General features: G+C 37.1%; 1 protein-coding gene across 2 annotated transcripts in view; it reads right to left on the reverse strand.

Moving 5' to 3' along the window:
* The window catches only part of NALCN (sodium leak channel, non-selective), a 218,647-nt gene that overhangs the window by 22,365 nt on the left and 178,972 nt on the right, over positions 1–17,310 (reverse strand). For both annotated transcript variants that reach the window (XM_062020546.1, XM_062020545.1), the window contains 12 exons: positions 13,935–14,036; positions 13,425–13,494; positions 12,115–12,206; positions 11,825–11,947; positions 9,284–9,340; positions 8,778–8,898; positions 8,543–8,674; positions 6,672–6,839; positions 5,422–5,526; positions 4,838–4,944; positions 2,540–2,660; positions 2,357–2,455 (listed from right to left, as the gene is read on the reverse strand). In XM_062020546.1, the coding sequence (XP_061876530.1) occupies positions 2,357–2,455; positions 2,540–2,660; positions 4,838–4,944; positions 5,422–5,526; positions 6,672–6,839; positions 8,543–8,674; positions 8,778–8,898; positions 9,284–9,340; positions 11,825–11,947; positions 12,115–12,206; positions 13,425–13,494; positions 13,935–14,036 (1,297 nt within the window). The remainder of the gene's footprint in view (positions 1–2,356; positions 2,456–2,539; positions 2,661–4,837; positions 4,945–5,421; positions 5,527–6,671; positions 6,840–8,542; positions 8,675–8,777; positions 8,899–9,283; positions 9,341–11,824; positions 11,948–12,114; positions 12,207–13,424; positions 13,495–13,934; positions 14,037–17,310) is intronic.

A 17,310-nucleotide genomic window follows, 5' to 3' on the forward strand; every position in this document is an offset into this window, starting at 1 on the left:
TAGGAGTTTGAGCTGTCTTGTTTCTTTACAGCTGTCTATCTAGGAGGAAGGAAGGAAATGTGAACCCGTTACACAGTCACATATAATTAAGGGTATCTGTCCCCTGTTCATATCTCATATTTTAAAAGTTGGTGAAAGTTTTATGTTGCTATTGAGGATAAATCCCTTCAAAAGAATCTGCTGATTAACCAGATCACCTAATTCCACAGACTATACAGATGAATACTGAGTTGTGAGTTAATGACATCTCACTAATTTGTGAAAGAAATCTCACAAACTGCCTTTGAAGGAGATAAGCTGACACAGTGAACTTGATCTTGTGAATGACTCCTATGGGAAGAGTGCGAACTAAGATTGAAAACACTGTCAAGGAGATTGACAGCAATTAGCAAGATTGGGTCTACTGTTACAAAAGCATAATAAAACTCCTACTAGTAAGGGCAAAGATCCAGCACCTCCTGTACCCTTTTTAACTACAGTGGCCTGTAGATTGCCTGTAGGTGTAGCAAAGCAACCTACAGCAGCAAGAGGCTCCTGATGATTCTCTATTGCCCACAGAACAGGCTCAGAATTCATGACAGATACATTCAAGGCCACATGCAAAACTAAGGGGGAAATGCTCCAGAGCACAGGCACCACACCTCAATAGGGTAATGGAAAGATGTTTGATCAGCCATGATTAAAAGCTATTTAATAGAGAACCCTGTAACAGGATATTTCTTCTTCTGACTTATGCTTGTGATTAAGAACAGGTTTTTGTGGAAATTGATCTCTGTAGAAAGTGTAAAGGTGAATGAAGAAACAATTTATATGGTAGAAATGCTCATAAAACATCTCAAAAGAGCTCCATGAACTATGATGTACTTGTCAGAAACATAGTTAAATGCATCATAGCTACATAGAGGACAAACATTAAAATAATTTGAACATTTCTAATAATATTTTAATTATTTGTGATTTAAATAATTTTTTTCAAGAATTGATGAAAAATATTTAGTATTTATCAGTGTAAAGCTGACACATTTCAAAGACAAGTAATATTACACAGCTGAACAGAAAGAGGCAAGAAGCATCTATAAAAATAGATTCCACTATGCAGTGGAATTCTCATACTTGAAAAATTTCAGCTTTGTTAGTTCACTTGACAAAATTTAGTGAGTAAGAGAATAAATGAATACCACATTGCTCCTTGTTATCTAGAGCAGATGTATTTCAACAAGAATGACTGGACTTCATCTCCCCAAAATTACACTAGTGTCACACAAACAAAAATATCTTATCAGCAGAGGTTTTAGGCTATTTATTTGACTCACAATCTGCTTGACTTCATTTTACGATGCCTGGCTTGCTCACAATGGACACATAGTAGTGTGCTCCCCAGCTCCCTTCCAGAAGAAGTCAAGTAGTTTCCTTGAAGGGCAAACTCAACAGTTGTATTTGCTACAGGGTTTGGGTCAGGGCCATGGTAGGGCCATGGCCAGCACCCAGTTTATCTGCAGCACTGGCACACTGGGTTGTCTTGCAACTCCAAACCCCAGAGCACACAACCATGTTTTCCCTCCAGTGCCATGAGTAATAAAAATACCACTGTAGCTAGCTACAAGACAGACCTCTCATTATTGTTGTGCCTTTGAACTGAAAGAAGAAAAAAATTAATCATTATGCCACAAGGGCATCACAAGAGACTCAGGAAAAAAAATGTCAGAAGACGGGCTATGCAGCACTCACCTCAGAGGATGCTATCTTTAACAAGTGTACACATGGGCTGCTCTATAACAGTTCACCTGAGGACAGGTTTTTCTACTTTTCAGAGCAATCCACAAACCCATGTGAGCTGCAATTTTTTTCCAGAACTCTAGCTACTTCTTTTTGTTTGAGTGACAGACAATTAATTTTATCTCGTACTCTGCAGTTTGCCAGCAAAAAGCCACATGGCTTTACTTTGAATCTGAAATATTGTAATTGCAGGGCTCTAATGAGAACCCTTATTTGTAATATGTACTATCATAACATGTTTTTTACTTGACATTGCATGTGTGCGTACATCAAACTAAACCAGCAGAATGTGGAGCATCTGTAAATACGTTGTGCTTTAGATTCAATCTCCATCTGGCAACACGGCTGCATTGTATATAAACTCAGACAGCTTGGAAAGAGTGTGTGATGGATTGCTACCATGTCAGGCTTGAGTTCTGTAGTGTGTCTGAAGCCATACTTGCAGGCTTGCAGAATGTAAGATTGGTAAGTCAGTCTTAAAGGCAGTCTTACCAGGTAATATAGACATTGCAGTTGCAATAGCAGTTTCAGGTTTTGTACAGAGACAGTTCTACACACAATAAACCACCTCCCTTGGTACCTTGTTTTCATTGAAATTAGCGATGACAACTCCAACAAAAAGGGTCAGTCCAATCATGCAGCCAAGGAATACAAAAACGTGAATATAGATTCCATGGATCTGAAGAGACAAAAATAAGATCAATAGTTAAAGTAAACCAAAGTGTGTGCTGTAGAATTCAAAGCCTCTGATGTGTTTCCTTACCGGCCCAACACGATGAATAATAACATCTCTGACTTCCACCCAGCCTTTTAATGAAAGAACTTCAAATAGTGCCAGCATTGCATTCCCCACATTGTCGAAATTAAAATTCCGAGGATTTGCCCTGAAACGCAGTACACAAATAGGTGTAACTTCAGCAAGAAAGTTGTTCTATTTGTTACCATGATGCTTCATAGACTGACACTGAGATATTTTGCAAAGTTGATGTTAAAGCCTCTGAGATAGATCAAAGTTCTGTCTCAAAAAGAAGAAAACAATAGCAACAGCAATAAATATGTACAGCATTAAGTTTTTTACCTCTACGTATGTTTTGTTTTCTTTTGCAGAATATAATTCACAGTGACAAAGCTTACAACATGTTGCTGCCTTTTAGTGTTTTTGTCAATGAAATTAGCAGAATTCATGGAAAAATGCATCTGATGGCATTGGCCAGATTCTGGAATAAATTTACCTCCAGGAGACTAGTCTCAGACCCCCATAAATGATTCAGACTCCAAAATCAGTGCAATTATTTAGAAAATATTATCTCTTCTTTCATCATCAGGAACTGGGACCTGGGGCTGTTTAGTCTGGAGAAGAGGAGATTGAGGGGTGATCTTATTAACATTTATAAATATTTAAAGGGTGAGTGTCAGGAGGTTGGGACATCCCTCTTTTATATAGTAACAGGACAAGGGGTAATGGGATGAAGCTGGAACACAAAAAGTTCCACTTAAACATAAGAAAAAACTATTTCACCGCAAGAGTGATGGAGCCCTGGCACAGGCTGCCCAGAGGGGTTGTGGAGTCTCCTTCCTTGGAGGTCTTCAAGACCCGCCTGGACATGTTCCTATGGGACCTGATCTAGGTGACCCTGCTTCTGCAGGGGAGTTGGACTAGATGATCTCTAAAGGTCCCTTCCAACCCCTTCCATTCTATGATTATAAAGGAAAATACATTGAGGGGAAATCACATTTTGGCTTCCCATACCATATGTTCTGACCTTTTGTATCAATTGAGATTCAAGAGGATGTTTTCAGCTGAACTATAAAGCACCTTCTTTGGGCTAGGTTAGCACATTGCTCTGTCTCTACAATCTGAAAATAGATAATCTGAAGAGCTCAATTAATTTTCAACAATTTATGAGATAAGTAGTTGAATTCTTGAAGAATTTTGAAGTGTTTGGTGCTTCTGAAAACCCCACCATTCAGGAAAAAAGAGAGCTCTCAGATTAAGACATATTTTTTTAAATGCAGCACTTAAACTGACACCTGGCTCTTGTAAATTTGGCCTGACACAGTCAACAGGTGGTATAAATGTCCTTGGGTAAAACATGTTTCTGCAATAACAAAACATTCCTCAAAGTTTACAGTTATGCTGATTAAGACAGTTTTTGCTTATTTCTGGATCATGCTGAGGAGGATTGAATTTGCTTACTCTAGGAAGAATTTGTGTGAAGCACACAGAAACAAAGACTTTTGCAGATGTCAGAGTTTCACTGACTGTTCAAATCACAGCATATTATTTCATTAGTGTAGGATGGCTCTGAATCTACCACTGCTGGTAGATTCTTTATCCATGCATAGTCAATTAAAATAATTGTGGCTGTTAAGCTGATTTTGCAAAATGCTAACCAACTTTAAAATTTAAACAATTAAAAAATTTTGCCTGCTCAGGTGTTGGGAAATATTAAACAGATTAAATAATGATGGACTAAAGAATCTAATCATAAACATGTTAGTTTTTAAATCATTTTTACTGCACTACTGCACCACATAGACCACAAGGATTCCCTCCATTGGAAACAGGAAAGAAGTTGCTAGCTGGCATGGTTGATGGCTATAAAAGAGAAAAGCTGTTTTGAGGTATGATTTGCTCTTTATTTTTAATGGATAGCTGTGGGTAGGTTGTTTTCCACATCTTTTTCTTCCCATTTTTTCCTAATTATTCTTAGGTGCTGTTGTTGATATATGGCTTGAGAGTCTCTATAATAGTAGTAAAGAACAATCTTGGATCAAGACAGTAACTCCCACTGTAATAATAACCACATCTGACTCCTAACTAGATTCTGTACCTACAGGTATTTTCTTCCTTTCTCCTTTATGAATAGAACAGCAGGCTAAGCTGGAAAAGTTTCATCTATCTAGCCTTTTATTAAATATAGAAGAATGTTTACCCTTTATATCATTTGACTTAGTGTAAAATCCTTCCATCAGCAGTTTAATGCCATGTGATTTGAGCCATTTTCTACATCAACAGCTGAGTTTCTGAAGAAAGATACACCAGTGTGTAACAACTCACCAGACTCGTGGCACCCAAAATCCAGGCTTTTTCTCTCCAGGTCTTAACTTTAAATTGAGATTTTTGGAAACGCTTACGTTTATTCTGAAGATACCATGACAATCTTCCTATAGAGAAATAAACAACAGCCTGGCATTAAATAATGGCCTATGAGAGATGCTAAAATGCCAGTATACACAAAACACTTGCCACAATGCAGAAGCAATGTAAATAGAAACGAAGGATTTTAACCCTAGCAGCCTAATTTTGTTTTTAGCTGCTTATGTAGGAATGCAAAGGTGTCATTTTCTGTGGTCAAGCCCACATGACAACCAGTCCTTTGATAATATGATAATATGATATGAACTTGACAACCTCTGCAGACAGTCCTCAATATTTGGACTGACTTTACTTTTTTACATGAAAATTCAGCCTCATTCTCATTCACTTGTTCACATTCCCCTCCGTCATCCTGATTCTGAACAAGAAAGAACCCAACATCTCCATCTTTCAGTTGATAGCTTTGATTGCCCCACTTGATTTCTGCAGCTGGTGGACATGGCACAGCATACTATTATTTTGAAGAAGAAAAAAAAAGTTCTTACCCTCGAGATGATGTGTGGATCATTGCATTTAGCCAGTTTTCCAGCAAACAGCTGCACTCCAAAGCTTGCGAAAACAAGCATTAATGTCAGCAAAAGTATAGAAACCTGTAAAGAGGAAGTTAGACTTGTTAAGCTCTCTTCCTGCAGACTTGAAAAAGAGGATCATATTCTGTCAAGTGCAGGGAGGATTGTTTTATTGCATAAACCTAGAGATATGACTTTACTGACATAAGTTACTTTAGGTTCTGACCCTATAACCAGGTGCTCTGTTACTACTAGTAGCATTATTATTAACATAGTATCTAAGAATTGTAGATAAGGATCAAAACTTTCTTCCACTGAGTGGAAGAAAAATTCAATATGCCAAATTCTGTGTGCCTAAGGACTGCCTTAAATAGAACTCTTTAAGTACCTAAATACATGCTGCTTTTGTTTTGCTGAATTGAGCTTTACTTATTAATCTGAGTAAGCCATTGTTAAATATTTAATCCCAGAGTAGCTACAATAAATATATGCATGAGAAACTTACCATGTAAGTATCTTTAATAGAATACGGTATCTGAAAAATGCTAACTGGCTTTATTCTTTTTGTCTTTGCTCTATTAGTGTCTGCTAAATATTTTGTAGCTTAGCTGATGATAACAACCTGACATAATATAGCATCCCGTTAAGAACAAAATGTCTGTTGTTTAAGCTGACAAATATCACGTAGGGTCCCAAGACATTAGATTAAGTTCTGATCAAGCAATCCCAGACTCTGTTATTGTTGTTGTTGCTGTAAATATATAATCATGATCATAATAACAACAATAAGGACATAACAATGAGATCTGGATTTGTAATGAATAACTGATTATCTTTGGTTGCCTCTCAATAAACTTGGAGGTAGAGACTTTCAGCTCAGAAACTCAGTTTATTTTTGCTTCTTGTCCTCCTTCCCCAACCAAAACTGTGAATAAGTGGTAGATTTTATTTCAGTAGTCCTCCTATGTAATTATGGCCAAACAGATGCTCAATGAATAACACTATTTATAAAATAATTATTACAGCAGCTTTATTGAGTATAAATATAAATGAGTTACTTAATATTCCTAATTTTAAACCTGTTCTGTTGTCATCTGCAGTGGTAGCTATAATGAAACCTAAACAGATAATGGAGAAAAGATTAGAAGACCGAAAACACTGCAAAATGGTGTCTTATTACTCCTCCACATATTCTTTTGAACAAGAACAAAATAACTGGCACATACCAAAAAGATTTCCTTAAAGCCACTGAATAGCTCTCGCACCACTTTCCTCATCTGAGGGACCAGTTTGAAAATCCGAAGAGGTCGGAGGCAGCGGAGTACCATTAAGAGCTGAGCTCCGGATTTGGCAGGAACATTCTGAGGCATCCAGCACAGGAATATCAAACTTACCTTGAGGAGATAGGGCAAGAAAAGGCAAAGAAAGATTAGGCTTACAATGACTTCCTTTACACAGACACAACACAGAAAACCAATAAATTTTTCTCTAAAAAGCACCTAATTTAGAAAAAGGATTTGGATCTCCTGTGCCCTGGATGATTGTCCTGACTAATGGGCATCAGTTTTAGCATCAGTCTCCCTCTTTGACTCAAAATCTATTTTATTCTTTTCAGTAGATGGAACAGTTCCAAAACAAGATATCAAATTGGCTGATTCAGAGCAGGGACATGAACTATATTCTTGGAGGAGGCAGCATAATCTCTCTCTCCTCATTTCAAAGAGAGATTCTATCCTGAAACTGAGGTACCTGCACCTGGAAAGCCTGTTAACAGTTTCCTCACCAGTTTTTCCTACCATTTTGTTGGAGGCATAAGTTGTCTTGTCACTGTGTGGTTTTATCACACAAATATTACACATTTTAAAGAGTTTTCAAACAGCACAGTTGTGTCTTGTAGCTTAAAATATCTCTGACAGATGGTTATTAAAGTCTGATAATTGCTTCCTATTTTTAAAAAAGTATTTCTAAAGCAAATGTTACTATAAAGGGTCAGAGGTGAGAGTGTTACAAAGAGATAAGTGCACAAGAAATGGAAGATGAAGCTAATATAGCCAATATGATTTAAAACACAATATAACTTGTTAAAAATAACAGCAAACCGAAAAGATTTCCCAGTGTTCTCACATCCTCTTAATACCACTACAGGCACATTCAGAATATCCTAAAATTTCCTTCAGACAAGAAGAGGGATTCAGAAGGATTTCAAGAAAGTAATGCACAAACTGATCATGCATACTATAGTAAGAGTTTTGTAGATGTATGCATATTTTTATTTATATCAACAATGGAATCTTTGATCCAAATTGATGGTGACAAATTTTATGCAGCACATCTGTCTGGTGGATTAATCTCTGGAAGATTTAATCTCAATCCATCAAAGTCATTTTGCTTAGTAATTTCTTCAGTTAGAAAATATTTCATACTGTATTATACTGAGCACTATTTTGACACATTCTGTGGTGCTTATTCTCCTATGTGAAGAGGAAATGGATCCCTTTCTCTTGTATTTGAATGGAATGCAAGAAATTTTCTTCTTTCCAAAGAAGACAGCTGAATAATTTTTCCTGAGAACAACTACTTCTTGATATAGACTACAGAAAGACGTTGCTTTGCTTACTATCTGGTGTAGCAATGCCAGCTAGGAAGATGTGCTCCTCTGTCAAATGGCAGAGGCTTTGGAAACATATACTATAAAGTAGGAGAACTATTGAGAAGGGAGGAACCAATGAATGGCTAAGAAACAGATAAAATATTCTTTATAAAAATACTGGAGCAAGGTCAGAGATTCTGAGCTTACTTTGGAGCAAAATCAAGTCCTGGCACTGAAGATATATCAACAAATAAACAATTAAAAAGGGTCCTACACTAAATTGTTAGGTACTTATCACATCAGTGTATTTTTAGATACTTAAACAAGTATCTGTACATGTAACTGACAGGAATGTAGATGGAAATAGTGGTGTTTAAACACATATTACACTGCTGCATTTGCACCTGAGTGCAGAGCCAAACTTTTTAACATTATCAAACATTTACACATCCAAATATATAAAAATTAAGAACACTACAGAAACCTCCCATAAAAATAAAAACTTACAAGATATATAAATATGTCCATTACTCCTCCAAAGTCTCTAATGACAGCTGTTGGTGTAAAAAACAAGCCGTCTGCCATAATCTTCAGATTAAGCTCGATGCTCATGAATATTACAAAAACATATTCAGCAATCTGAAAATCAAAGTAGAGAACAGTCATAGCTTTGGAATAGGTAGTGGAGAAAAACAAAGATGACTGTGCTTCATTAAATGTAAAAATGATTCAGTGACAGTACCTGTAGTGTTGGAGCATGCATAACTCTTCTGAAGGGGGATTCGAACATCATGGAAATGCAGGAGCATATAGTAACAATGATCATGACCCAATCCAGGTAAGTAACCAAACCCAGCAAGTCACTGCAAACAATACATAAGGATAATCATCACTGAAGGCCTAAGAGTGCTGTGTCACTTTAGTGTGTCTACAACACAGTTAAGTGCTGTCAAGCTGAGGAGTATCAAAGAGTTCAATATTTCAGAAATGCACAGGAAAACTAAGGAAGATACATGCAAATGAAGAGAAAAAGTCTGAGAAAGAAGTGAAGAAAAGTCTCATAGAAAAATTCTCTTCCTATTCAGGAAGAGAATTCAGCCTCTCCCCCAAACAACTCCATGGAAAGAAAAATTCCTTTTTGAAAAAAACACCAAAAACATGTGCATGTGTACATACACGCATGTGTGCACTCACACACTTATACTGCAGGCTTATATGACCAAGCAAAATTACTCATGTGGTGCTTACTATAGTTGGTGGTATTTGGTATTTTTCACAGCTCCAGTAACAGGGTCTGTTTTAGAACTATAAAAAGAAGAAAAGATACCATCATTTACATTTTATTTTAGTCAGCATTATCATTATACCATGCATCCATCACCTCAAAGTAATTTATATCTGAAATCAGGGCTACAATTTATCTTAGCTGAATTTTAAATGTATAAGTTTCATTCAATTCTATGCCATTTTAGTCATCAACACAGCTAGTATCCATTTAATTCATGGCCTACCTGTAATTCCTCTAATGATTCTTTAAATTGCCAAGTTTTTTGTCTTTCTTTTGTATACAAGGACTTAATATTTTATTTTGCTTGGGGCTGGTGGGGTGGTAAACCTGCTACTACATCTTATGTTCCAAAGTGCTTCCTGGGGAGTTCCGTCCTTTTACTTCGAAAACTCTTGGATCGTTATCTTCAGTTAGCAACCCCCTCAAACAAGCATAAGGTCTATTTCTTTTATTACTTCTTCAGCCATTTTCTGGTGAATATTTCTAGATTATCCACATCTGAATTTTCCTACGACACTGCTATGCTTCACCTACCACATCCAAACACCCGTTAGGCAGCCAGAGAGAGTAAGAGCCGCTCTGTATGTAATAAGCACATATCTATGTGTCACAAGTGAAGTTCTTGCTCCAGCTATTATCTTGCCTTTATATACAAAGCAGAATGGCTTCAGCAGGAGAAGATACAAGAATACAAACAAAGAAGTTTCCATTGTCCCCGTGGTTAGCGGACTTTTTACTTATTTTTCAAATCCTTATAGCAAATCATGCTGAGACAGGATCTGCACTGAGGTATCCTATATTCCATGTGAGGGCTCTAGTCATTGGGATGTGAAATTGCCATCACTTCCTCGCTGAGCTTAAAGTGATAAATGGACTGCCTTGACCTGAGACATTACCAACAGAAGAGATTTCACGCTGCCGAATTACAAGAATGCAAGATGTACATAAAGAGAACAAGAGGCATCTTCCACAGGCCATGTTCACTCACAGCATTCAGTATACAGAGTATATTGGTTTTGGTGCCTGTGGACTTTTCTATCTTCTTAAGCTCATCATTCTTCTTCACATTGTAAATAGTGGCATTCCTCAGCCTTTTTTACTACAAGAAAATATGTATCCTGCCAGTTTCAGAAAGATATCTGGAATATCTTACTTTGCAAGCTGAGTGCAACAATGAATAAAGTAAGCAGAATTTAAATAAACAAAAAACCTGACTTTAAACAAAATCAATTTACCCTTATAATTGCAAACATTTTAATTAAGATGATGATAATATAAATATCCTGTTTCCTTCAGGCACTTTGTAACACTAAGAGGCACTGACATGTATTTGACAAGTGGATTGGAATGCATTTTTGTGTGTTTTGTTTGGCTGTTTAACTTGCAACTGCTTCATGGACCAGTGAACTGCAAGTTCACATTCAAGTTAGCAGTTGCATAGAGAAGCAGGCACCTAACTCAAAGATGTGCTTCTACATAGGTGGTAGAACACTTAAGTATGGGTATTATATAACAGAGTATCTAGTCTTCCTGTTGTTTTGCCTAGAAGTAATTTGTGAATGGGCACAGAGAAAATCAATAGTACAGCAGGTGCTGAAACCAGGTCTTCAAAGTGCCTAGCTCATAGTCTTGAGCTATCTTCTGTTCTATGCTATCTGTTTGCAAGGTGATGTGCACTAACCCTCAAAAATTAGGGTGTCAGTCATACACAGAGGTTTAAGAGAAGAGTTGAAGATGATTTTGTATCACTCTGCTTGTACATAGGTCTTTATCTGACATACATGCACTTACAGTTTAGTTACTGACCCTTCCTCGTTTTCACTTGGTCTCAGCATTTCTCCTTCTATCTCCTGCAGCTGAACACATCACCATCTCATCCTGGGTCTCTAATTATGGGCTAATGAGTCTTTGGGTGAGCATGGGTAGGATTCATTTCTCTTCACCTTTTTCTATTCTTTGAGTAATCGTTGGTGTGTAAAGACTTCTCGCCTTATGATGAAGAACAGGAAGGGAATAGCAAGCTGATTCCTCAAAGTCTAAGAATGGGGGTGTAAAACATTACCCTTTCCTCTCAGTTCAAGCCTGTGGTTTCCCTGCAGTTGTGTTCCATCTCAGCACTGCAGACTGCTCAAACATGGCCGTCCTTAAACAGTATTTTACTGCTTCCTCTCTTCGTAGAGCAAGACTGTCTGACAGGCAATTGACTGCCAGTTCATAAAATCAGAGAATGGCAGAGGTTGGAGGGGACCTTTAGAGATCATCTAATCCAACCCCCCTGCAGAAGCAGGTTCACCTAGATCAGGTCGCATAGGAATGTGTCCCGGTGGGTCTTGAAGACCTCCAAGGAAGGAGACTCCACACCCTCTCTGGGCAGCCTGTTCCTGTGAGGATCACATCATATGCAGTTTTCCTTTAAAAATAAAAGTTAGGCTTAGGTCTCTGAGGATATGGAAGTAAACACTCGTTGGAACCCATGGTTGGAACCCATGGAATAAACTTACGCATTAAAGCGAGCTCGTACCACCACTCGGCAGAAATTCCTGAATCTGTGCTCACGACCAACTATGAAGAGTGGCTTATCAAAATATGGATGATTCTCTCGCAGTTCCTCTTCCTGGACTTTCCTTTTTGAAAGATAAAATGTGAATTATTGAGTGATATGCATTATACCTGGCAAAAAATATCCCTTACACTTAGTTCTTTTTTTCATCGTGACTCTCAATAGTTTTCACTTCATACAGAGAATACTTAATACAGAAAAGTATGCACTCAGGCTTTGATTTTTAAATACCTTTTCATTTCAGCTTGTTCTTTTTTTTCTTGGATCATCTTTATCTCACTGTCTTCTCTCTGTGCATTTCTGTACCTCACTGTGTTGGAGTGCTAGAAGCAAAATGATTCCTTTTAAATGAAGTCTGTGGGTTGTTTTATAATGTTTCCGATGAAAGCAAAAACCAGCATTTTACATAGAAAGATTCAAAGGAAAGATCTTTTTTTCCAAATGCACTGCACATCAACTCAGTCAAGCTTATTGTACAGTATTTTCTATCTACAGCACAAGGCTGCTTATTTCCATTGAGATTAATTTCAGTTTTAATTTCACAAGTGAAGTCCCATGCAATAAAACTTTTAACATTAAAAGCAAAGGTCCTGTAAGCTCAGCCAGTTGCTCTGAAGTGGAATGAATACCATCAAAGTTACTAAGGGCAAAGACTGGGAAAGAAAAGGCTTTGCACACTCTTTCAGCCTCTCAGCTGTATGCAGAATGTACAAGTAGTGACTGTTGATGGCAGGGAGCAAGGAGAAGGAGAGAGGACGATGTCTGAGCTCATCCAGTGGAGAGTACAATCACTAAAACCATTCAGAGTTAAGTGAGCCTTTGGAGCACTACTGGAGGGGTATTGCTGGGTGTTATGCTTACTATTGGATACAAACAAAGCCACATCTGCTTTAAAAGATTAGTTACCTAGAGTTTCCTTCTAACACCATGCAGGGTAATTCATTAATTACCTCTTATGCAGTTGTTTCTAAGCATGAAGAACAACTAGAAAATTATTGTCATAGTTTGGAAACAGAGGCACTAATATTACTCCTTGAATTTTCACACTAACAGAGATCCACAAAATATCATTATGAATTTGCAGAAGTCAAAATGCACTTAACTGCACGGAACTGTACCACAGTGAAATACAAGATTACTATGCTCCCCTTTTGGTGTTTGAAAAATATTGTTAAACTTGGGTCGGAAATTTCAAAGTACTGTTTTGCCAGCCTGAGTGATTTGTGTAATTCCCAAGTCAGGCTTTTTAAGGTGTCCTGGGTAGCAATTGTTGTGTTCTTAACGTAGTGTCTACAGCTTCAGTGAATTGATCACAGCAAGTGTTTCAAAACCAGCAAGTCTATCAGTGAAATAACCACGTCAATTACTTTGAGGGTATTTCTAATGCAATTACAGTGTTTGTTTTATGATTTCCTTTCAAGATTTCCAAAGACAAATTGTGAACAAGATCATAAATAGACACTGGTTTTACACAAGTATTTATTATATAGTACAAACTCTTCTATTTTCAAATTGAAACCATCATTTCTATGAGGACTTACATCTTGAGTCAACGTTTCAAGAGATTTTCCTCTGCTGATTCGCTGACTGTTGGAACCATGTCTCAGTGACCTGAAACAATCATAATCAATTTAACGATACATTTCAAGATGAAATTTTGACCTTTATAGGATGGCCATTATAAAGCATTGCTCTCCAGACACCCAATATCTCAAATTCTTATCATTTTTCTCTTGCTAACATCAAAAGCTTATATGTTCTTCAATTGTTTTCATTCCGGTCTAACATAAGCCAATTTCTTTCCTTCTGATCTTTAAATTGATAGCTTTGTAAGTCAGCAAAGGAAATGACATTTGAAATAAAAAGGCATTTTTTTCCATTTATACAATACAATGAATTTCATTATGGTTACAATGAAGAACGTAGAATTCGGTTCTTTGTACAAGTAAGTAATTTCAGTTTTTCACACGTCACATATTGCTCAAATGTAATACTTCTCGGAACCTTTACTTTAAGAATATTTTTTAACCATCCCTTCTGTCCGTGTTTACCTGCGTTCTTGTCGTATATGATGCTGGACACTAAGTATTGACCTTTCTTTTGCAGGCTGTCCCTCAAAGGATCCGCTCAGCATGCGTTGTCTAGTGCAGGCCCTACAAAGAAATACAATGATGGTGACACAGAGTTTTCGGTACCGATGATAATTTCTGAGGTAGTGCATTCAGACAAGTTAGCTTGGCTTTCCAGTGAACAGCTTAACAGACAATAACAATAAGCCAGCAATTAACTCTCCATGAGAATATATTTTCAAGGCAATGATCTCTATTCTGCAACACAACCAGTCATCTGGTGAACGATCTCCATGCTTTAGCAAGCGCCCTCTTTGAGGTTTCTTTCAATTTGCTGTAGAATTTATGGTCCCTTAACACTTAACTAAGTGTGATGCACTAATCATAAGTAAAACCAGCTTGTGAGCAACAAAGAAGGGAATAGTACAAGTATAGCTGTCATTTTAGGGTAGCTCCTTTTCACAGCTGTATGCGGTGAAAATGTTTACGTACACAAGACTTACAGCACTATCTTTGAGTGTTCTACACAAGTGGGTGCACATATGGTTTGAAATGAAAAGCTGTACATTGTTGATGTAATACGAAATGACTGCTTTCTGAGAGTGCACTGAACTTGCAGCATTTTGTTGTGGGGGTTCTTTCACTTATTTTCTCATTTTTTCATTTTGCTTTTGCTAAATTTTGGCAAAGATATCTTGCAATTTACATGTGTCAGTAGAAATGAATATTCGTTGGTTAGTAAGTGTGCTACAGCTAAACAGAGCATGCATATCTTTATTTTGATGGCTACAATGAAATGGACTTGCTTAAGAAAAAGAGAGATTTCCACTAAGAGAGCTCACACAAATCCTCCGATGGCTCAGAAATGGAATTTCAACATTGGAAAAATGTTTTAACTTTCAGGAATGCTGCAACTTTAACTGTGCACATCCTATTGATCAGTTTATTTTATGCAATAATTCAGTGAAAGACGAGACCAGGCTGGAAATATTTCATACTTTTTAATTAACTGAATCTCCACTTTGTTAAAAAACATGAAAAAAACAACGTGCTATTGAGTAATCGCTCTATTTGCCAGTCTATAGTAAGGTTCACATAAATGCTGTCCTAGACAGGATGGGATGATCACATTTGACAGCAAAAGGTGTTCCAGGCATGTTCTTTCCCTGCGGTATTATTGTTTTTCACTCTTCTCCACTGTTTCTCCTTTTGAATTTAAAAACATAAATGATGTGAATGAAGATCCAAAGTGAGATCTGGAACAAAAATGAGAAGCTTAGAGTTTCTGTCTGTGTCATTGCTGCCAATCATACTAGTATGTTAGAAGAATATATTGTGCTACACTTGGTATAGAAGACATTAAGTTACACTACCCTGAACTGAAACATCATGCCATTTAAGAAAATTACAGTGTATCTTATAAAACACAGCCCATCTCATTGAAATCATGAACATTTTAATACCAGTAGATTTTAAGCATTATCTTATGGAGGATGATACTACATAATACTGTCAGAAGATGAAGACACCATTTGTACAATACTTGTACAATTTTCTTGTAAAAAAAAAAGCTCCAATGGATGAAAATTATTTCCTAAAAATAGATCCCACTTAACTCCATTAAACTGACAATCCAGTTTTTCCCAGCAGAGACAATGGAAATTTCTGGATATGACTTCTATATAGAGGCTTCTTGCTGTGAAAAAGAGGTAACTTATCTTTTTTTTTGCCTTTTTTTCCCCGGTAAATACAAATTACGGTGCTCTGCTTTTAACAGCTAGAAACTATTTTCTTGACATCAAAAAGTGACTTGCACATAAACTTTTCATGTTCTTTTACATAGGTTACTTAAATACCGAGTCACAGAAACTCTTAGCGTCCATGATAAAAAAGAACATTAAACGCTTAAACAATATGTTCTTTACCTGACTAATGGATAAGATGGCTTATTTGATTATTAATGATACAATAAAATACATTTAGCTATATACTACTACACAGAATGGGTATACATGAAGGGTAACAGTTGTAGAAAGACTGTTAGGGTTGTCTATGATCTCTACCTAGGTTAGATTCCTAGATCCATATATAGAAGTCATATCCATTGCTTAACTCTGAAAGCTCTGCATCTCCTACTGAAATAAACAGAGAAATAATGAAATGCCAGTTGTATAGCACAAGTAACTGCAAGGAAACTTCTTGCATTTTCAGAGAAATAAGTGCTGTGCTAAAAAGGCCATGGCTACTTTTGACAGCCTCCCTCCTGGCATTCTTTGCTTGATAGGAATTAGTGTCTTAATCTTTCTTGAATAAACTCGTAGTAAAAGCTGTAGTAAAAGCCATGCTTTGTTATCCTTTTCATTCAGGATCTCGATATTTTTTCAGCTGTTTAGACACCTAAGTTGCAGATCTTTGGGACTTTCGAAAAAGGCAGCAGGTACCATGAAGTCTTCAGAACGGTACTGTTGTCAAAATCTCCAGTAGGATGTTTTTTCTTGCGTACACTTACAGTTACTCAGTGACTACATGTGAGCTATGTGTCCAGATTTGCCTCATAACCAGTGGAGACATAAGACTCGATGATATTGGTTGTACAGATGCGGCCAGGGTCACCTGCCATGTCTTGGGAGTATTTTACCTTGCTTGCAGCTGCTGCTTCAACAGTGTATGGGTCCCCTACAAATTCCTGTCTTGTCTGCCATCTTCAATAGGATGTTTTAGACATCTCCTGGCATCTCATGTGCTACTAGAGGTCCATATGTGGACAGCTTCATTGAATGCTTGGTCAATTTATTTAATTAATGATGTTAGGATGCTATTCTAGTAATCAAAAAGATTTTGTAGTCTGGAGGTGAACCCCACACAGACAATCACTGTGCCACAACGCTAAAAATTTAGTCCTATGTGGTTTGCAAATTGGAGTTAAAACAAAACATTTTCTTGACTTGATACATTTTCAGCTGGTCAGAATCTTTTAACTTCTCTTTGAACAATGCAGGAAAAACGATATTTTTCATCTGAAAATGGCCTTTCCATCCTCCTATACCACCTTTGTGAAATATTAGATAGGTTCACATTCACTTGTGAAGGAATGAGAAAGCTATGAAATAAAGGAGAAGAGACAAGACATATATCAAGCTGCTGGACTTTGTACTCACCTTGCAGAGCTCTGAACACAGTCCAGCAGTTGCAAACTGCAAGTTCCAATTTGCTTTAAAAAGCACAAATGAAGTAAAATAATCTGAAAAAGAAAATGCAGTTTGGTAGGTTATCAAAAAGCCAGGCTATAGGTAAAGATCATACAGAAAAAATATTGTTCGTGACACCACGTCGTTTGTATTACCTGTGAACAATTATG

This window comes from Colius striatus, chromosome 1, assembly GCF_028858725.1.
Source record: "Colius striatus isolate bColStr4 chromosome 1, bColStr4.1.hap1, whole genome shotgun sequence".
Classification (NCBI taxonomy): Eukaryota; Metazoa; Chordata; class Aves; order Coliiformes; family Coliidae; genus Colius; species Colius striatus.